Source organism: Zalophus californianus, chromosome X, assembly GCF_009762305.2.
Source record: "Zalophus californianus isolate mZalCal1 chromosome X, mZalCal1.pri.v2, whole genome shotgun sequence".
Classification (NCBI taxonomy): Eukaryota; Metazoa; Chordata; class Mammalia; order Carnivora; family Otariidae; genus Zalophus; species Zalophus californianus.
Window position 1 is genome coordinate 118927297 of NC_045612.1, and position 21928 is coordinate 118949224.

Genomic DNA, 21928 nt, shown 5'->3' on the forward strand with positions numbered 1-21928 from the left:
GCAGGGAGCAATTTGGCCCCCAAGGGAGATTTGGTAATTTGGGGTTGTCGCCAGCGGAGAGGGGAGGGATGGGGGGGTGCGACTGGCATCCAGTGGGTAGAGGCCAGGGAGGCTGCTCAACCTCCTCCGGTGCATAGGACAGCGCCCACAATGAAGAATTATCTGGCCCCAAACGTCAATAGTTCCAGGGGTGAGGAACCCTGTTTTAAAAAGTTCCTCATCTTAAAAAGGAGGACCTTCAAGGGTTTGCTAAAATCCACGTAAGGGTTATTTATAATTTGAGGTTTACACCTGACCCGAGTGAAAGCCCATCCCAGGCAAGCGGGTGAAGAACGGTAGGACTTATAAATTTCCACCAGATGGCGCTACAACACAAGAGAAAAAGCCAACATTCTGCCGCTTCCGTTTCTGAATCCAGTTTCTCTCCCTGGTCAGCCCTCTGGAGTAGCAACGCCCATCCTTTTCAAATGGGATCCTCACTTTTTAGGCACTTAGTGTTTCCCACCACCAATATTTTAATGCAAATGAATCGAAATGAATAATGACTAAAACTCATTCTGGAAGATGAACAGGGCCACCTCCTCAATCGGCTGCGTGGTTTCCATTCCCTGTGGCAACAAGGGGGCCAAAGAATCTGCTAGCGTCTTGCGGCCTCCTTTAGCGACCTTTTAGCTGGGCACCTGGACAGCAGACAATTCCAGGACTCCTTCGCCCTTAGGATGGCTGAATGATGAATTTCTGGCCATTCGTGGGATATGAGCAGAAGTGTGGTGAGTACCTTCTAGGTAGTAGTGCACTTAAAGCACTAGGATTCTCATCCAATGGTGCCTTCGCCCTCCAGAGGACATTTGGCAACTTCTGGAGACATTCTTGGTTGTCATACTGGGGGATGCTACTGTAACCTAGTCGGTAAGGGCCAAGGACGCTGCTGAAATCCTACAATGCTCAAGAGAGCCCCCCCCCCCCAAAAGAACACAGAATTATCCGTCCCGAATATGAATACTGCCCAGGCGGAAAACCCTGCCTTAGAGGGAAGGGGTATGCCCCAGCTTCCCCTCTCCCCCTTGCCACTGGCTGGAAGGAAGGTACAGTGGTGCATCATCTTTGGCCATGTCTTTGACCACGTGGGCCACGGCAACAAACTGGGGAGTGTGGAGCTCCGAGATAGGTGAAATTTGAGTCCCTGGCCCCATACATCTACCTTACTACTCTGGACACTTGACACCCAGAGAGATAGAAATACATTTTCAACAGTTTGAGCCACTCTCCTTCTGAGTCTCTGTGAGAGCAGTCAAAGTAATATGCTATCTAATACCATAGTATACTCGTTATGTATATATACGTACACCCACGGGACTACGACATACATATGCTATTACTCCAGTAACTGCTCTACCTGAAACTTACCCACTGCAAGCCTGCTTTGTTCTGTGTTTGCCAGAGGCTCCCTGAGCTCTTTCCCCCGGTATCTCTCCTTCCTCTCCTGATGGGGTTTCTTCCCTAAGGCAGAGATTCCACCAGGCCCAAATGATTTATCAGCCTCAGTCCATAGCTGACTGCCCAGAAGACACCACATTCCTACCATCCCCTTCCCATTCTACCCATAGAGATCTCATCCTTCCCACATCCATTTTCTGAACAGGGGAGGAAGAATCTCATCTAAAATAACCGCCCTCAATATATACACCTTTTCTGGCCCTTACCTTCGCTTTATGTTCTTCATATAACCAAGATATACAATGACATTATTTAGCTGTTCCTTGTCCATGCTATACTCAACAGAGTGTTACTTTTATGAGGACAAAAACGGTCTTGCTCACCACTGTGTATCTGGTAAATAGAATACCAATATCCGATAGAAATATATAATGATGCATGGGACCTATGCCATTTCAAATGTTCTAGCAGTCACATTAAGAAAGTAAAAAGAGAAAGGTGAAATTAATTTTAATCTCATCTTATTTAACCTAAACAGTCCTTCCCTAACATGTTATCACTAGCAAAATGAAGTATTTTACATTCTTTGTCTCATACTAATTCTTCAAAATCCACTGTGTGATCTACCCTTCCAGTACACCTCCGTTCAGACTCTGCAAGCTCTCAACAGCCTCATGCGTCTAGTGGCTGCAATGGACAGTGCAGACACCGAGTAATACCTGACACATAGTAGGCAGCCAGTACATCTTTGTTAATTTCCTATACAGTTTGATTTTTCTGTAATATAGGAATAGGTAGTAATATTCACGCCACGGGTAGAGCGTGAACTAATTGACTTAGCCACTTGCTCTTACTAAGCACTTGTTTTTTCGTTTTCACTTTAAAAATAATTCTGCAATGAACATCCGGTTTAACGTCTGTTTTTCCTCGGAATGAATTCCCTGAAGTGAAAATTCTAAGACAAAAGTATACCCTTTTTAGGGCTCTTGCCGCGGTTTGCCAAACTATTACCGCAGAAAGGATATGCCACTTAGACTTCGGTGGATTTTGCTTGGTTATTCACGAATCCTCTGTGATGCTAGCAATGCAAGTGGTGCTGATAATGCCTGCACTACAAATAACGTTAATAAGGTACTAACTTCGGTCGGCTATATCGCACCAGGCACTGCACGAGGGATTATTCACATCTTACGGGCCAGAACCCGAAGCATGCGAGGTTAATAAGCTAAACGCTATTTCCAGAGCCTGGGCGTGTCCTCCTGGGCCACGATCTCTAGCCTTGCCAGTTTAAAAAAAAAAAGAAAGAAAGAAAGCAAAGGCTAACCAAAGAAAAGAGGAGGAAGATAAGAGAGCTGAGATCAGGGTGAAAAGTCGACAGTCAAGGAACTGGCCCAGGGACGAGGGCGGTGCAGAAACAACCCTCGTCTTCCCGCCGCGCCAGACCCGTCACCCGAGCTACAGGTGCTAGACCCGGCGCCGCCAGGCCGGAGCCGCGCCCAGACCCTTGTCCCATCACCCTTCTCCGGACATTCCCTACGCTCCGCCCCGGAAGGCGGAGCTTCATCTCACGGCAGTTTCCACCCCCACACACACGTGGCGCAGAACGCGCAGCGGACGTGGCGTCAGCGGCGCCGTGCGCGGGCTTCCGGCGCGCGTGTCACGTGATCCTCGCCGGAAGTGCATTTCTGGTCTCCCGGGCAACAGCCCCTCCCTCCCGCGCCCCTTCTGTCTCCTCACAGGAAATAGGCCCCTGCTCGCCCACCGCCCGAGATCCGCCAGCAACGAGCCCACGAGGTGACTCCGGGGACGGCTGGGTTTCCTTTGGGGAGTGAGGGAGGAGCCTGGAGGCCCCGGAGCCTGGCTTCCGCAGATGCCGGGAGAGCAGAGGGCTTGCCTGTCACGTTGTCGTAATTAGCCTCATCTCGCGGAGCCCGTGAGATTCCTACATCATTGCTGGTTAATTGTGGTAGGGGACTGGTTCCAGAGACTCTCAGCCGCCGTGCTTCGGAATCACTGGATGACTTTTAAGAATTTTGATGCCCGGGGGCCCATCCCAGACCAATTAAATTCGAATTTCTAGAAGTGGGACCCAGGCATCGGTATTTTTTATTAAACTCCCCCCTCCCGCACGTGATTCTGAGGTGCTGAGTAACAGTGTGTTAAGCTAAGTCTGGATGAATTCTGACTTAGGCCATACAGCCCAGTACCTGAACCAGAACGTCGCCCAGAGCAGCCTCATCCTTGGAGGGATGTCTGGAATATTGGCCCGTCTACTCAAAACTTGGGGTTTTCATTATTTTCCCCTCACACTTTGACCTCTGTGGGAGGTCAAAAATTTGGGTGGAAATTATCTAGAGAACATTCGGCACCTGTGGTCTTTTATGCGCCTTACCTGTGGAGGTGGAGAAGGTCTTTGCCCACTTCCTCAATAATTAAGTGGGGTTGAACCAGGGACCAACGAAGTACCTTTTAGCTCTGAAATCTTGGGAGTTCCCTTAGTACAGATCAAATGGTTCTGAACAATCTTATCTTTTTCAAGAATGATTTTTAAGGTTGTGTCGTAGGCTAGGTTTTGTATTCAGCTGTTTTGCACCTTAAGTCAGAACATTACTAGAAAGTCCAGACCAAAGATTAGTAACACTTCTGGGCTTAGTTACTCTCAGGATTTCCATGAATTGTGGGGTGGAGATAACATTTGCAAATACAGTTTATAACAGCCCCTTTGGGATGGCAATGACAAGAGATAACCATGTATTTTCAAAGATCATTGGTTAGTGACTTGGGATAGTAACTTGGTTACTATCATTGTTTAGTGACTTGGGATAGTAACTGAAGACAGGTTCACAGTAAGGTATGCAGATCTCCTCTGTGTCCATTGCTGTGCTGGGAAAGTATATAAACTAAAGCTCCAGAGAGACATTTTCATTCTAAAACTGTTTTACAGATGGTGAAGGATTATTTTGGGTTTTAGGATCCAGCATTTAAGGGTGGGGTGAGATAAGGATGGGGGAACATTGAACAATTAAGGCCAGGGTGGAGGCTGGAGAGATTACAAACTAGGTACAGAACTCTTGGACCCCTTCTCTCCAATAGGAAATTAAAACAGTTGGACAAGTGAAAAAAGAGCTTAACTGTGGTTGACCAAAGAGCAGATGAATTAAAAATAGTTTTGAAAACATATTAATGTATTTAAACGTCTGCTTTCCAAAAAGATCTGGAGCTTTACCGTTACTTGAGTGACTAGCTACTCAGTTTATTTAGGGAGGGCGGAAGGAGGAGGAGGGACTATTATCAGGAAACAGCAATCTCACCAGCATCCAAAGGCAGGAAAATATAGCTATGGTTTTTATGCTGGAAGGAAAATAGGAAATTTAAAAGAAATAGATTGCAGAATCCATGCCTACAAGTAATTGATTAAATGAGTGGGATGTAGTGAGTGCCATATAAATTCAGAAAACAGCGATTAAATGGAATTACCATGTATGTGTTTACAGAGGTAAACTTGAAATAAAGCTCCTAAAATCTGGTGGCCTTAACCACTTTAAACTAGTCGTGGTTTTTGCTAATAGGCTCTGAGCTTGCATAACCTGCCTGTTTAACCCTTAGTCCTTTACAGTCACACTAGGTTTTGCTTTGTGAGAGAGTAACTTGCAGTGAATTGAACTTAACTGTTTCCTCGTTTGAGCTGGATTACTATTATGTCCTTCTTTGTCATCCCCGTTTTCAACTCTCCCATTGCCTGTTGTGTTCATGAGTCAGAGGGTCCACTTTGTTTTTGAGTGGCCTCATAATTCACTTAAGATTTTGACTTTAGCCACATGGGGATTTGGTGAACTTGCAAATAAATCCACGCACAAATCCATCACCCTGCTGACAAATTAAACAATGCCGTTCTGTGGGTGGAAAGTTATTTGTATTTAAAAAAAAAAAAAAAAAGGGAGGAACACTTAACTACGTCCTATCGGTCTTCCTCCTTCCCCATGCTGGGCCTTCCTTTGTGACACCCTAACTGCAACATCCAGAAGAGAGTTTGGGGTTGAAGGAATGAGAAGGAAATAAAACTTTTTTGGCTCCCTCGCCCATCAGTTTTAACGATGGTTGTTAGAGACGTGTGGGCTCTCTGAACTGGGTAGTATGTGCCCTTGGGGGAGGCCTGTGTCTGGCCATAAGACAAGAGCCCGGACTCCTGAGGGTGGGAGGACGGACGTTCAGGCTTGAGCCATCTTTGTCCGCATTACCCAGCAGGGGCCGTGCTAAGCCACGGGAGGGAGCCCATGAGGGCATCAAGCCAATTGAAACTGCCATCAGGCAGCTGGGGGTGGTGGGCAGGAAGCAATGCTGTCAGAAAACCTTTTATTATCTTAGTTGAGGAAATTCCTGTTGGTGTATGCATTATTGGAAGACATCTTCTCTGATAGGGTTCTTACTACATATTCAGAAATTCCTTAGAACCCCAAATGACTCAATTCTTGTCATTTCCATTTCTCATTGTACCTTCATTTATTTTGAGCAATTGCCAGCATACCCCCTTCTACCCTGAAATATGTACCGAAGGCCTAAATTAGATCCTCCAAATTATGTGTTTGGTTCAGAGAACTAAATCACTGGGAGCCTTATCAGAAAGGTTTGACTTCAGGGGCTTTAGCCAGCATAACTCAGTGACTGACCTCCAGTGTGTTTCTATGCAAAAATCAAAGCAGGTGAGTTTTTATGTATTTAATTTTCAGGATTCTGCTGGAAAAGGAGGATAGAGAGGGAAATCCAGTTGCGGAGCGTACACTATGGTTTGAGGGGAATTTGTGTTTTTATTTTATTTATTGGTTGCGATGACACATCCTAGATCCTATATTTACAGGAATAGAAATACGCAGTAAAAAGAATACGTACACCGTCACTACCTTTCAACAAAGCCACATTAGTTACTTGTGGAATTTTTTAATAACTTGATGGAAGTAGTTGGGTTTTTTCCATTGAAAATGACAAAGCTCTTGTCTGTTATTCCTCATGTATATTTATGCATTTAAAAATACATCTCCAGGATAAGCAGGTTCATTGAAGAATGCGTGTGTTTTTTAAAAAAGGCTACGTGGGAAACTCTATGGTTCAAGACCCAGAGCACTGTCTTGCCTCTGGGCCCCGGGCCTCGGCAGTGTTTCCTGAATGACCTCAGCGCTGTTTTTTTCCTTCCTTCTCTGGTGGTTGAGGACAGACAATGAATTCGGCCTCTGTGCCCGCCCGGGCTCAGCTGGGTAGTGACTATTATGCCATTGTGCTCGCTGGGGAGGGCTGCCGGTTTGGTGGCACTGCAGGTCCCAGCCTGCCCTGACATTGCCATCCTCTTTTCTTTCAGCTCTGCCATCCCGTTAGGAGGGAAGCTGCTGTTCAGTCCATGAAGACGTGTGCCGGAAGAGTAGGAGGCACTCCCAAAGAGGTGGCAAACGAAAGATAAAATTAAAGACCTTTGAAAGGCATCTAAATCTGCTGTAACCATAAGCTTGCTTCTCTTTGAACTGGTGGCTGAAAGTGTTGCTTTAATGTCTAGAATTAGTTTCCTGTTGGCTTTTCAGAAACCCAGGCATTTTTCTTAGGTCCTAAAGTTCTCTGTGTGGAAAGAGTAGCCAGTTTGAAAAAGTTCACAGGACCCATTCTTAGAGGAGGCTCTCACTTTCCCTTAGGAGCTAACTGATGCACTTAGCAGGAAGGGATTTGTATTCCTTCTTCCAGGGAAGAGACTCTAGGAGCTCTCTCCCGCTTCGCATCCTTGTTGGGTTGCTGTCCAGCCCATGGCAGCTAGTAGGGTCTCCGTCAGAAATCATGGCACTACGTGTGCATTCTAAGCCCAGTTGATTGCAGGAGTTTGGTTTTTTTCTAAATTAAGTCTTTAAATATCTATGTAGATCTTTAAGAAATGGTCCAATTTCCTTATTTAGTCATGGAGACAATTCTTTTGTCCCAGATACTAGGAACTGGTCACCCACATTGCTGGTGGTCATCACCACAGTTGTCTTGCTTCCACTAGGCTTACTCCGAGCCTAATCATTTATGAGACGAGTGAGAAGCACAGAGTTCCTCCACGGTTTGCCAAGTGGAGAGTGAGCAACAATGAGAACCCCCTGTGTACTGAAAGCAGAGTCAGTGCAGCTGAATAATGTATTCACACGAAATAGGGGCTGGCCAAGGATGGCCCACAGCTTGTTTTTGTTACTGCCTACTGGAGCTAAGAATGGTGTTTACATCATCAAAAGGTTGTTTTTAAATTTATTTCTTTGTAAAGATTTTATTTATTTATTTGAGAGAGAGCACGAGCCAGGGAGCGACAGGCAGAGGGAGAGGGAGAAGCAGACTCCCCACTGAGCAGGGAGCCCGATGCGGGGCTCGATCCAAGCACCCTGAGATCATGATCTGATCCAAATGCAGTCACTTAACCGACTAAGCCACCCACCAGCAAAAAATTTTGCTGGCATAAAATATGAAGAGTAATGCTGGAAAGAGAAGCCAGTAATTATAAAGCTGCGTGCAAGCTGCTACTCCTTTAGACATATTTTTCTAGGGCTTCTTTCATTTGATTTCTGAGAGCTTGCTTAATTTGTCGTTCATTCTCGGGAATTACTTTTAATTGAATCTGTAGGATTTTAGGAATCTTCCAGTACTTAAAATGTAAAAGAATATGATACATAGGTTTTGGAATTTGGGGAGGAAGGATAATAAAGCCAGGGGTGAATGAGCATATGTGGCACACAGCTCCGGGACTCTTAACTTGCCGGAGAATGGCAGCAGATTTGATCGTAACTGTCCCAGCGGCCAAAACAGGAAAGCACTATCAGAATAAAATCGATGTCAAAGATGCCCGTATTCCATCGTTAAGATAAATTCAGCTTTCCTTAATGGCCTGGGTCCTGAAAGAGTCCAGTGCCTTAGCTGACTAGTTGGTCTACTTCATAGGGCACTGGCGCACCAGGCTAAATCAGAGCTGGTTGTGCTGCAAACCCTAGAATTGGCTTTCTTCAGCCATCTCAGCCCACTGTCCTGGCTTCCTCTTGCAGAAGCGCTTAAGGCATTGCCTGGTGTGATCTCTGAGACAGTGTAACATGGCAGCCCTTCTAGCAAATTATTTGTCGAAATCAAAGGCATAAATAAGTAGCCTCTCCTCAAATTAACTCTCCATGCCCCCTTTTAATCACAGCCATTTATATTCGAGCAGCCTGGTGAACGTGATGAATTACGCTGGAGCCTCTTAAACAGTTACCTACTTGATCGCGCATGCCTACACTTCTAGCTCTGCAAAGTGGAACCTCTCATAAGCCATCTTGTACATTTTCACAATACTGGTACTATTACTTTTAAAGCCAGGCTGGATTTTCCCAGTTATAAATAAAAACGGGATTTCCGAAGGTCTGCAGTAGTGTTCAGTTACAATAGTGTTTATGGCATATTTGAGGCTGAATCCAGACTTCCCAGTTCAGGACACTTAATATTTACCTTGATCTGGTTCTAAGTACGTTTTATGAGGCATCAAAGTCTGGATTCAAAACTCTTAATTTCCAGAACACATGCAGATGCCTCCTAGACTTTTCAAATTTAATTCTTATGCTACTTGTTAATCTCTAAAACAAATTTGATTAATAAGACACACATGGTGTTCACTTTAATGGCATTACGTGCTGCAGGCTCTCAGAAAAATATTCAGATTTTGGTGATGCAAATACGAAACTGGGCTGGAATGAATTAGCCACTTACAGGCTGCACCTTACAGTTTGGCACTCAAGTATGTACTGATTTCTACTGTAATTTCATTTGTGTTAGTGTTACTTCTCTGGGTGGTTAACCCCTTAATTGTATTGACTTTTATATTTCTTCAGTAGCTTGTAAAGCACATAGGCAGTTAGCCAGGCTTTCAGATAATTGCTCACATTTTAAACCTTTAAATTATAGTTTTAAAGTAATGTGAACTTAATTTACACTTATATTTTCACTGTGTTGGTTGGCTTTTTTCCAGTTTATTCACTGCATGTGTGTGTATTCCTGAATTTAGAACAGGGAACAGGAAGTGTGGGCTGTGTTTAAAATAAATTTACAGAAGATCGGGTCAAACCTCTTAGAAATAGTCTATTGGAAAGCCTATTATATTTTAAAGAAAGTGAACGGTTCTCTTCAGGCTAAATCTTAAAAGATGTGGTCAGTTTAACATCTGAGTTTTCCACATTAACCATAGCAAAACATCTGATAGAGATTACAAAATAAGTTTATTTCTTAAGGCTTAGAGATTTTTAAATTCTGCCCTCTAATTAAGTGAAGGAGGAAAAATAGGCCTCCTTCAGTATCTGAGTCCCCAGAGTTTCAAAACCCAAGTAGCTGTTTGCTCAGTATCACATTGTGTTAGTGGTTTCATCTCACAGATGCTTCATTTCTCGTGCATTTTAGGATACTACTTTTGGTTTTTTGGTTTTTTGGGGGGTTTTTTTAGTTTCAATTTAATTTTTTTTTTTTTTTTTAAGTAATCTCTACACCGAGTGTGGAGTTTGAACCCATGACCCTGAGATCAAGAGTTGCATGCTCTACCGACTGAGCCAGCCAGATGCCTCAGGATATTTTGTTAAACTTTTTTTTTTTTTAAGTATATTCTGATGTATGCTGGCATTTTAGTAGCTCTGAAGTCCTGAACAGGAAGGAGAAAAAATCGTTTTAAATAGTTCATAGAAGGTACAGCTGCGGATGAAACTTTACCTTTAGGTATCTTCTGCCATATCAATACATCACAAGCAGGTAGATAGGGGAGAAAGGGGTAAATCCTGGCCGAGCAAGGCTCTTGAGCGAGGGCGTTCTATGCAGGCACTTGGTGGAGAGTCTCCATGAAAGTTTCTCCTGCAAAGACGCAGAGTGGTTAGGCAGGGAGAGTGTGGTGTCACACACTGGCTGAGAGATGCTTACTACAGTCCAAACCAAAACAAGGCTCATCTGGGGGCTTAAAGCCCAGAGCACAACCCAGGCTGGAGAGAAATCTCATTTGGAGAGGTTTCTCCAAGTCCCAGATCTGAGGCAAGACCCAACAATGATTTCCAGTGAGTCGGCAAGATGTATTCTGTTCAAGCCGTGGGGACATCTAGGGTTAATTTAAATAGGCATCAGCATGAGTTAAGGATTAATAAATTAAGTAATAGTTGTATGTTCTTAGTTCATGTTCTATATTAATATTTTTTATACAGGTACTAGCTGCTAACTGTGGTTCTTTCCAGTCTACTTTCAATAGGTAAACAAATATTTGAAAAATGCAGTGTCCTTTGAGCCACTTAATCATACCTAAGGGGATCCCTCCCCAGGTGCCAGGGCCCTATAGTGTATGTTGCGTGAAGATCAGGCATGGTACTCGGAAGAGGCAACCTCTGAGGAGCTGCTCTGTAAACCGTGAAGTAGCCACAAATATCACCCACGTGTACTGACCCAGATGTTTGAACTGTGGTTGTTCTTTCCTAGTTTCAGTGCCCATTTGGACATCCACAATCAGAGATGGCAGCAGAGGTAAGATTTTCTTTTTTAACTCATGAGAAAAGGGTAAATTTTAGCCTTTAGAGTCTTGGTATTCTCATTCCATGATGGAGAAGACCAAAGAAACAAATACATCCAAAAGCTAAAAGTAAAAGCACCATTGGGTAGGTTGCTAGACAGCTTTTGTCCAGGCACTGGGGAGTGGGCCAGACCAGCAGATGTTAAGGGGGTAGCAAGGGAGGGACCAGAAAACATTAGTTCATGTGGTTCGTGGAACTAGCCGTTTACTTACAGTGGGTAGAGAGGGCCAAGATGGTTGACGTCAGTATCTCTCCCTACATCTTATCTGAAAATGATAATTACTAGCCTCTGTCCCCACTTTACTGTGGCCATAACCTTAAACTAAGTCCTGTGCGTACCTCACGCACATGTACTTGGTGTCCGTTGTGGGCATGGACCTGTCCTGTGTCCTCTTTGGCCCAGTAGTAGCATCCTGATGTAGTCGGTGTTTAGAAGATACTCAGTAGATACCTGTTGTTTAGTCAAATATTTGAGGATTCTCTTGAGGAAGAACTGTGTGGTATCTAGCCTCCACCTCCCTTTATTCTGTAGGTGGCATCCTGGAAAGCTACAGAGCCTTGGTCTTTTCATCCAGTATATGCAAGATACTGGCGACATTATCATCAGGCGATGGCCTGGATGCGAAGCCACCACAGTGCCTACAGGAAGGCCGTGGAATCGTATTTCAGTTGCCCGTGGTCCTTCCCTCCTGCAGCTCTTCCCCAGAGCTCTTACGCTAACATGGCCAAATCTCCTCGGCCCTCTCGTGACCATCTCCCGGCTTCCACGGACTCGCACTGCGGTTCTGCGCATTCCAGAAGGTCTGGGCAGCATCCACCCGCCCGCCCAAGAGAACGGCGAGCTTGGCCCACCCCAGAGGAGGCGGAGTCCGAGTCAGATGGGGGCGTGGAGTGCGACCTGAGCAACATGGAGATCACGGAGGAGCTGCGCCAGTACTTTGCCGAGACCGAGAGGCACAGGGAAGAGCGCCGTAAGTGTGCCCCCGGCCCTGCGCGTTTCCTTTACTTGCCCTGCCTTGTGCATTGTCTTCTTCCCTCAAGTTACTTTATAACTTCCTCACATTCCACATCCGGTCCCACCTCAGCTCTGTCAGTTTCCGGAGGCATTTTAATACAGGACTTTTTTTTAGCTTTAGAACAAAGCTTGCGCCAGTGGTACCTCTGCCATCTACTGAGTATCAGACAGCAGGTGGGGGGTGGGGGGAGTGGGCACAGGGGTGCGCCTGTGTTCCCTAATCTATGCCCCCGCCCCTCAAGGGCATTCCACCCGTTTCACAAATGAGTCAGGCGACCCTTCAGAAGGTTGATTGACTTAATTCCATGGCACACGACTAGTAATTAGCTGGTGGGATTCAAATCAAGGTCTGTCTGACTCCCAGTTCCTGTGCTGCTTCCTCTAGCACAAACTTAGGGATTAGGTTTTGTCCCTGAGACTGCTAGGTTTTTAACACACTGCTGTCACCTCACTGGTACACGGCTCTGAGACTTCCCTGGTGCTGGTGAGCTACCAGGTCTTAATTATTCAGCACCATTCAGAGTAGAGGTCAGCGTGAACCTAAACAGTCAGAAAATGTCTAGGACTCGAACCTTTCTGGTTTGATCCCATGCCGAAGCAGTCTGCTCTTAGGGTTAGAGAAGCAAAGCAGGAATTTCCTTTTTTTGATTTCTTACCAAGTTGCTACAAAGAACTAGAACTGCTTGTTGTGCTCTCCTTACTATGAAAATTCACCAGACTGTTTACATTTGAAGTGTCTCGAATAGATACACAAATGCTTTTCTCCTTGTAACCCCTATGTAGTCTCAATATTGTTTTTATTGAGTTCTAATTATATGATATTTTACTTAGGATTTTTTTAATAGAAACAAACAAGATAAATAAAAAGAAACATAGAAGTCTGGGGATGGGCAAGTTTTGGTTTCATCTTTGATTGATCTGTGTTTTCCTGATGATGGGCTTATCGATCCCCACGGGGTACCAGGAACTGAGCGGTGGGCTGTGTATGAAGTATCGTGCCCTTTAGTGTCTTAAAAGTTTACAGCGATGAAGGAGAGGAGGTGTTCAAGCATGTCCACATTTGGTTGGAATGCCATTTTTTATAGCTTTTGAAAAAATCTGATGGATGTGGGGTTTCTTTCTTTTGTCCTTACCATAGGGTAGAATGACGTGTTTTTCCCACCAGAGAGTGATAACTTTTATGAGAGCAGCTCTAATTAGGGATGGAAGCAAACCCCCGTCATCCAAAAGGCCATTTTGAATTATCTGCTAATGTAAAATAACTTGATAGATAGTTACTCAAAAAGTAGATGTGATGATAATGAAAGTAAAGTAACAAAATGTGTCTTTCCAGCGTCAGCAATTCAGTTAGATATGGCTAAGAACCATCCCTGTTCCTCCTCTTGCTTTGGTCAGGTAGAATTCTAGGTAAGTTTAAAAAAAATATAATCATAAAAATTACCTGCTAAGTCATGCCTGGCACTTAATACTGTTTTGAATGAGTGAATGATTTCAGTATTAATTATGAGCCTTAAATCAGAGGTTTTCAAATATCCCAGAAAGTGCTAAATGTCCTTGTGTGGGGCATTTTACAAAGTGAGTTAGGTTTTGAAAGCTTTATAAACTTTATGAACTTCATATTTTGTTTTATATTATTCCCAAATCTGCTCAGTTGACTTCAGGGCTCCAGATTGCACTGTTATCATCACTGTTGTGGGTTGAATTTTCTTCCCTAAAAAAAAAAAAAAGATTTGTTGGAGTCCTAACCTTCCCCACCTCCAACCTCAGGATGTGACCTTATATGGACATAGATAGAGTCTTTACAGAGGTAATCAAGTTAAAATGAGGTCCTTAGGGTGGGCCCTGATCCAGTATGACTAGTGTCCTTATAAAAGGAAACATTTGCGCACAAAGGTAGACATGCACCCAAGGAGAAGGCCATGTGAAGACGGGAGTTCTGCCACGGGAAACCAGGAGAGAGGCCTGGACCTGATCTTCCCTAGGGCTTTGAGAGGGGGCACGGCCCTGCCCACACCTTGGTCTCAGACTTCTGGCCTCCAGACCTGTAAGACGAGAAATTTCTGTTATGCTAAGCCACCCAGTTTGTGGTGCTTTGTTACAGCAGCCCTAGGAAACTAATAACAATCCCCCTGTGAGAATTTTCTTTGTCCCAGATGCAGTCTGTGAGTGGGACATGAAGTGAACTCCACAGATCTTGCCATCCCTTTGAAGAAACTGGTGCATACTTGTTTTACCATGATCTAGACAGCAAACCAATAAAAAAGGGAGTTTTGTGAAAACCCATACAGCCTTCATCTTTAACCTCATTCTTTAATATACACATCATTATTTGTAACATTATACCAAGCAGGCTGTGGCAGAACGGCTCCCGTTACAGAGTCCCGCCTGCCTCCACCACTTATCAGCCAGAGGTTCTTAGCTTGTGGGTCCCCTACCCTAATCAGTCTGTGCCTCAGTCACCTCACCTGGGACTCACAAGGTCCGAATTAATGGAGTGGTAATTATGAAGACTCGATGAGATAATAAAAGATAAGTTAGAGAACCATGCTTGGTACGAAGTCAGTGCCCAAGAAATGTTAGTTGTTACGGTGAGTTGCTAATTATTCATCCTTTAGTGTGGATTATTAACCATATACTGATTTTACTCGGATGCTGTCAGTGTTCATTAGTGCTTGATTGAGATTCTGCACTATCTTTAATAAAGATGTTATGTGGCTTCAAAAAAAAAAGTCATCTCTGCTCTGCACTTTTCAAATTCTTAAATTAACTTAGAATATTTAAAAAGCAAAAGAATTAAAGTTTTGGTGTCGATCCAATTTAGTCGTTAACACAGTTTCATCAAAGTAGTCATTAACACAACTTTTAATCCATTTCAAGGACATTCTTGCCTGAGATGACAATATAGTAAAATACATGGAAAAATGAACCCACTTCCATATTACTAATAACAGCACTAAACACATTGAGCTTCTGCTTCTTTGTGCTTTGTAAATGTATAATTGTAGCATAGTTGAAAACTGCTTGTCACAGGGTCTCCGTGATGCTTTTGTGTCGTGCAGTCTGCCCTGAAAATATTATCAGGTCTTTGGGAGATGTGGACATTGTCTGGCAAGGGCGAGAACTTGCTGTGGTGTCAGAGTCTAATCTGACTGCTAAAGATTTAGAAGCTGCTGGGGCCTGACACTGCACCACCAAAAACAATTATTTTTTTCACCAGCACTTTTGGTGGTGGCCTATAGGATGAATACTGCTCCATACTGTTCCTTCGAGCAGTACTGAGGGATGGAACTCAGATGTAAGCAGTGGGAATGCCCATTGTGCTCTCCAACCCATTACCTTGACTAGTAATGTTCATGGAAGTTTAGCTACATACACAGTTGGGATATATTTTAGTAGTGATTAGGGACCTAAGTAATGTGAATACTTGGCTAAAGTTGTTTTGTTTTGCTCTTTGAACCACTAGAAGCTACTTATTCAATAAAGGCAAATTCAGCTTTGAGTATGGATCATCTAGAGAACACAGAATTTTATGAAATATCACTTAGCGGGGAAAAATATAGCTAAACTTGATTTTATTTTTTGGTATTATTCACTTCCACGGGAATATATATATATGTTACATAATTCATCATCTGAGTGTTATTTAATATTTTCTTAGAATAAAATCCTTCATACTGGACAGCATGTTCTTGTTTGTGATTACTGCTCTTCCAGATAATCTCTAACATATTTTAATGATAGCAAAAAAATTAAGTAGGATAAATAACCCCTGTGTGGTGGGAACAGACATGCTTTTGATTATGTTATATGTCATTTCCTAATGAGATATTTCCATTATTCAAAACTTCACTGGTAACATTACTTCTGGGAAAGTAGACAGTTATGGGGTTTTAAAGGTCAGCTGTGTTTTCAGTTATTTCTTAGGAAAAAATGTTTATTGTTAGGTTAAGAAAAGTATCATGTTTTAGTCATAAATGACAATCAATTGAGACTGCAAGGTTATAGTCCTAGTACTTAGAAGGGAAATGAGTGAAAGTTATCATTCCCAGTGGAGAAGAAGACCCTCCGAAATGAACGCCACCACTGTTGTTTCAGGCTTGAGCCAATCAGATTTTATCCCCTGTGTTTTGGGGGTAACCGTTGGGTCAAAAGAGAGACATATTCACAAAGAGCTTAAACCCAGTCGGGAAGAGGAAACAAAATCAAATTAAAACTGATACCTAGAAGAGCCGTCTATGGCCTGGTCCATGGGTACTTTTGCAGTGATGAGTAGAGCCAGTGAACTCAGCCATCAGAGAAGTTTCACGGGGTATTGGTGGAAAATGGAGTGTGCTCTAGGCTTTGAGGGAGGGGGTTAATTGGGATCAAGAGAGAAAGAAAGGGGATAAGTCCACTCCCCCACTTAGCACTCAAAGTGCTTATCACAGGGCCCGGATGTGCTTTTAAGAGTCTCATGCTCTACCGACTGAGCTAGCCGGGCGCCTCCGGATGTGCTTTTAGACATTTGATGGGAGACATCTGCTCCATCATGTTGTATCCACCGAAGCTGGAAGGTTTAGACCAGTTTTCATGACCGAACCTTCGGTCAGTCAGCTGCAACCCCATCCAGTTCGCCCTCAGTCCACCCTCTGTGGAAAACCTGGAGGATACAGTGCAACGCATGGCTCAGTATTGAGTGAGCCGCTGTGGTTTAGTGGGTGGGATTAAAGCGTGGCATCCTGTGACTGAGCACAGTTCCACCGTGTGTGTGTGTCTCGTTTAGTTCAGATGCTCGAAGTCCGGAAGACCAGTCGGTGGGAAGATGCATATAAAAGGCTGTGGAAAAGTGGAAGGGCAGGATGGAAATGCACTTTTATTCTAAAAGTAAAAACAGTAATTATCCACTGACTTCATTTGTCAGGGAGAGAGGGATGGGAGGTGAGGACGAAGGCCCAGCAGAAATGGCTCCAGGCCGGCTGGCGAGCACCTGTGTTCCGGGTGTGTTGCTGACAAGCCAGAAATGAGTCACTCGTGATATAAATCCAGACTCTGCTTGTGCTCGGTTGTGCTAAAATCATTAATTCTGGCAACATAGCAGAGAATACAATCAGAAAGACATGCTAATCCTAGAAAAATAATGTTCTTCAGCACTCATTTGTCTTAGTGCTTTGTCTTCCAAAATGTTCTGCCTTTGGGCTAATTATCTGTGGAATACTGAATGAATGTTTTCCTGCTATGTCAGGTCTTCTAAAAACCAAGTCACTCCTCATGATTTTGTTTTCCTTTGGAGAGCGTAAGTCCACAGTGGTAGTAGCATCATGTAAATTTATAGATTGCGGGGGAAAATATCAAGGTTATATGCCCTGAACCCAGACGGGATCCAGTAGCGTTTCTCCTTCATAGGATGTTACTGTTTTCTTGTTTTAGCCCTATATGCATATTAACCTTTATCTTAGTTTCCTAGGGCTGCTGTAGCAAATGACCATAAATTGGTGGCTCAAAACAACAGAAATTTATTCTCCCGGTTCTGGACGCCAGAAGTCTGAAATCAAGGTGTTAGCAGGACCCACTCCCTCCAAAGGTTCTGGGGCTTTGCCTCTTCCAGCCTCTGGTGGCTCCTGGCGTTCACTGGCTTGTGGGGACATAGTTCTAATTCTGCCTCCTTGTTTACACGGTTTCCCCCCTGTGTCTCCGTGTGTCCTTTTCTGTCTGTCATAAGAACACGCTCATTGGGTTTGGGGTCCACACTAATCCAGTGTGATCCCGTCTTGATCCTTAATTACATCTGCAAAGACCCTGTTTCTAAAAAGGTCTATTCTGAGGTTGCGTGTAGATGTGAATTGGTGGGGGGCGGCACACTGTTCAACCCGCTCCAGCCCTGTATTAAATCTGGAATCTAAAAATATATTCTGATTTGTATTAAAACAAGTTTCCATGACTGAATAGCCCATAAGAAAAAAAGCCCTGGGTAACATTGAGTCCCACAGCTGTTTCCAGTAAAAAACGATCGACTTCTCCATGACGTGGCACCTGTTCTGTCTGAAGTGCGATGTTCTCTTCTCCGTCTGGTTGAGCCCTCACCCTGTTTTGACAGGAAGAAAAACTGCTAGTGATTGAGAATCCTTTCCTTCATTGGGAGGAAGGAAACAATAAATAGAAAACAGTAAGTGATGCCTTCAAACGAGTATATTCTGTTCTAAGGTTTGCTTGGTCCCCTAAGTCAGTATAAGCTAAAGTACTTTCAGATGCTAGCTGTAGCTTCCAATGTCCAGCCAGTCTGAGGGCATTTGGTTTTAAGCTGACTGGTTTTCAAATTTGTAGTCTAGCCTTAGGTCTTTTTGTTTTTTTTTTAAGTGTTTAGGTAAGTAGAGGCACAGTGACTCAGATGTAAAGGAACAAGATCAGACCCCATCTCATTGGTGCCCCCATCTCCCGCAGCCTCTCTGCTATGGAGGCTCTGAGTAACCCATGGGAGGGGAGCTCTGCCCAGTACCTTTTGAGACTTGAACGTCTGTTTCTCTGTCCCTGAGTTGTCATCATTTTTCTTTAACAGCATCTGGAAGAAACAGCTGTTTACAAAAAATAAGGTATGGCCTCTGTCCAGGCTTTCTCTCAACAGTCCTTTCCTGAGCACCTGCTTAGCGCCAGGCATTGTGGCCTCCCGGGGCTGGGGACGGTGGGGGGTGATGGAGGCAACCGTGCCCTTTCCCCACGCATGACTTCCACAGGCAGGTTTTAGCACTAGCCGGTCAGTGCGGGGGACAGGCTTCCCGCCCCTTACGTCCGTGTTTTAGGGCAACTACCCACCATGCTGGAAACCAGGAAAGCTCCAAGCCTCTTGAGGGGCAGGGAGAGGACAAGGGTTGAGTCTTAAATTTTCATAAGGAAACCTGAACAGGAAGGAGAGACAAGAAGACGATTGAGAGCAGAGGCCTGTGCCTTTTATTCTGTTATTCTTACACAAAATGAGCTTCATTAGCTGAAACCCTGTGATGGTAACCCATGAGCATATGCCAAGTGTGAACTTGGAAAGTTGCGCTGGCTGTGTTGACCAGCGGCTACAGTTGGCTCGTATGAACAGTGTTTCGTTGACAGATGTCAACCGTAAGAGAAAACATCTCAGTGTAGGATTGTTATACTGATTTCCTACCTGTTAAGGTAGTTTTGGTCAGAAGAGTAGCAGAACCATGTTAAATTATCAGGAAAAGAAAGAGAAAGATGCAGAAGTAAGAAGGTTAAATTCACATATCCCAGTGGTAGAGAGCAACACTTGCTAAGATAGCACGGATCCGGTGTTTATTAAAACTTGTAAACGCAAGGACTCCAATTTAGACAGGAAGTTGAATATCCGCTGTGTCACTGGATCTGTCGGTGAGGCTGATTATAGTCTTGGGACAAATGTGAGAGGAAAAAGGACTGTGGTCTGGGAACCTCTGTCATCTGGATGCACAGGCTCTGCCCACCCACCCACCCCCACGGGATGGTTTCCTCCGGGCCTATGACGAAACGAGCCCAAGGACTGGTAACTGCCCAAGGCTCCCATAGGAGGCAGAGGGAACTGCTGTCCCTGGCTAATGTGGAAAGGCCACACTTTCAGAGGAGTGGTCTTTGGAGGGTGGGGGTACACAATCTAAACACCTGTGAGAACTGAACAACTTACATCCTGATGTTTCAGACTAGGCAAAAAGACCAAAACCGAGAAACGAATGCTTATTGACCTCCCGTTCATTTGCACATCATGCCAGTATTTTGGTTCAGTTCTGCCATTTCACGGGAAGTCAGCTACATCTCTCTTCTGTGCATAAGGGAACAGTTACATTGCACTTACTTGCTTGGCAGTCATTTGGCCTATCTGTAGGTGACCTCCCGGTGTAAGAAAGAAGCTGCAGATGTGCTAACTCAGAAATGGCCATCCACGTTTATCGTGTTCCCAAGTGTCCAAAACTCCTTCCTTCCATCTCCAAGGGGATATGTGCGAAGAACGAACTTAGGAGCGTGACCGCCTAGCCACAGACATATCTTGCTGCTCACTTTTGGGTTCCCTTCTACACTAAGCTATCATTCTGCTACTTTAACAAACAAACAAACAAGGAAAGAATGATGTATGTCATTGTTTCATCCCCTATAACCACCTTCGCTCCTTATTCAGCAGCATTTCTCTCAGTCGTAGTAGCAGCTACAGATGCGTGCATTCTGTTTCTCTGTTCCCGACAGAGTCACTTACAAAAATCTGTCAGTTGGCTAAATTTTACCTTATGCAGTGTTCTTTTATTGATAATGTTATTTCTATATGCATAAAAGTAGGACTTGTTTTAGTAAAAACTATACAGGGGAGAATATACTGAATTTCTTCCTTTACAAGAATCCATTTAAATTAGTAGGTTTAAAATCCGGTAACTATCACTTGAAATTTGGCCGAAGCTAAGCTGTGAAGGGGAAAGATAAATCCCATCGTGAGGAAGCCGGCGCACTGGCAGTTCTGTTAATACAGCAGGAAGCTTAGAAGTCAGGTCTTCCATTGGCAGAATTGCCCTGGCTTGGCCCCGTTTCCTCGGGCAGGTGTTGAATTACGTGACTCCATTTCCTGGCGTGCTCTGTGCTTTGGCTGTGTGGAAGGATTGGGGATCAGGGCTGCAATTATATAGACACCGGCACTTGCTCTTTTCCAGGTGACTATAAAATCGGCACCTCTAACACGGGGCCGACTCCCCCCCCGCCCCCAGCACCTCATTTGTGGGCGGAAGTACTACTTCTTGCAGCCCTGGACTTTGCAGGAAGCATTTCATGTCCCTGCTGGCCTGGTACAACGTGAAACCAGGCGGCCCTTCCAGCTGGGCGGCTTGTGGGCAGGCCGCATAGATGAAAGGGACAGAACTGTATTCGAGGCTCAGTGCGGAGGTTTGATGGTGCTGGGTGACATGTTTCCTGGCGGCTTTTCACCGTGTCTAGCGGGGCAGCCTTAGCCTCCCGGATAAGCGATTGGTGCATTTCCTAGGCATGCGGGTACTGGTGTGCGGCCGATGCCTTAGAACCTAGTGAGTGCCTCGGCGGGCGCAGCCGGGCCCAACAGCTAGCAGCCGCACCCCGGGCTCACCTCCCCACCCCCCATGTCGGTTCGTTCTCAGGGCGGCAGCAGCAGCTGGACGCCCAGCGCCTGGATGACTACGTGAACGCCGACCACGACCTGTACTACAGCACCCGCCGCTCGGTGGAGCCCCCGTCCGAGAGGCCTGGTGAGCGGCGCAAGGCCGAGATGAAGCGCTTGTATGGGGACAGTGCCGCAAAGATCCAGGCCATGGAGGCCGCCGTGCAGCTGAGCTTCGACAAGCACTGTGACAGGAAGCGGCCCAAGTACTGGCCGGTCATTCCGCTCAAGTTCTGAGCCCGCGGTGCAGGGTACCCAGCCATCACCCCCTTCCTCTCGGATTCACTCAATCTCTCCTTCTGTGCATTTTCTCAGGGAAATTTCTCTTATACTGAGAAACAAGCATGTCACCAAAGTCCCAGGGGGCCCATCTCAGGGCTGGGTATAATACGTTGGCCACTTGAAGTCAGCAAGACATGTACTGTTGCCAACATGAAAGATTTTCTTTTGACCTAAAATGATAATTTCATATATATTATGCTTGGTTTTGATGTCACTAAGAATGTTCAGTTCATTAAAGTCCTCACTTAGAGAAACTGCCTCGTTTTTTGCCTTTTTCTATTTTCTTCTGTCCTGTCCTTAACCCAACTGAACTTCAACGCACATGCCTTAAATGAGTCAGATGTCCTCTCCTGCTCGAACTCCTTTAGCCCCCACTGAAAATGACCCAGTGGGACAAACACCACTTCTCTCCGATGTAGCGGTCAGTGTGCATGTCCTGTAAAGGAGCAGAGAGTCAATATTTTTGGCTTTGCAGGCCACACAGTCTTTGTTGCAACTACTCTCTTC

At 44.8% G+C, this 21928-nt stretch overlaps 1 protein-coding gene across 2 annotated transcripts; it reads left to right on the plus strand.

Annotated features, from left to right (window-relative positions):
* The first annotated feature begins 3115 nt into the window (after positions 1–3115).
* GEMIN8 (gem nuclear organelle associated protein 8) lies at positions 3116–21669 on the plus strand. Of its 2 annotated transcripts, none has more exons than XM_027609284.2 (5): positions 3116–3231; positions 6788–6868; positions 10909–10953; positions 11533–11971; positions 21120–21669. In XM_027609284.2, exons 2-5 carry the CDS (start codon positions 6827–6829, stop codon positions 21374–21376), a joined length of 783 nt encoding a protein of 260 aa, XP_027465085.1. In that variant the 5' UTR covers positions 3116–3231; positions 6788–6826; the 3' UTR covers positions 21377–21669. The 2 variants fall into 2 exon arrangements, with proteins under 2 accessions (XP_027465085.1, XP_027465086.1); XM_027609285.2 differs by having other exon boundaries at positions 10915–10953.
* The last annotated feature ends 259 nt before the right edge of the window (positions 21670–21928 follow it).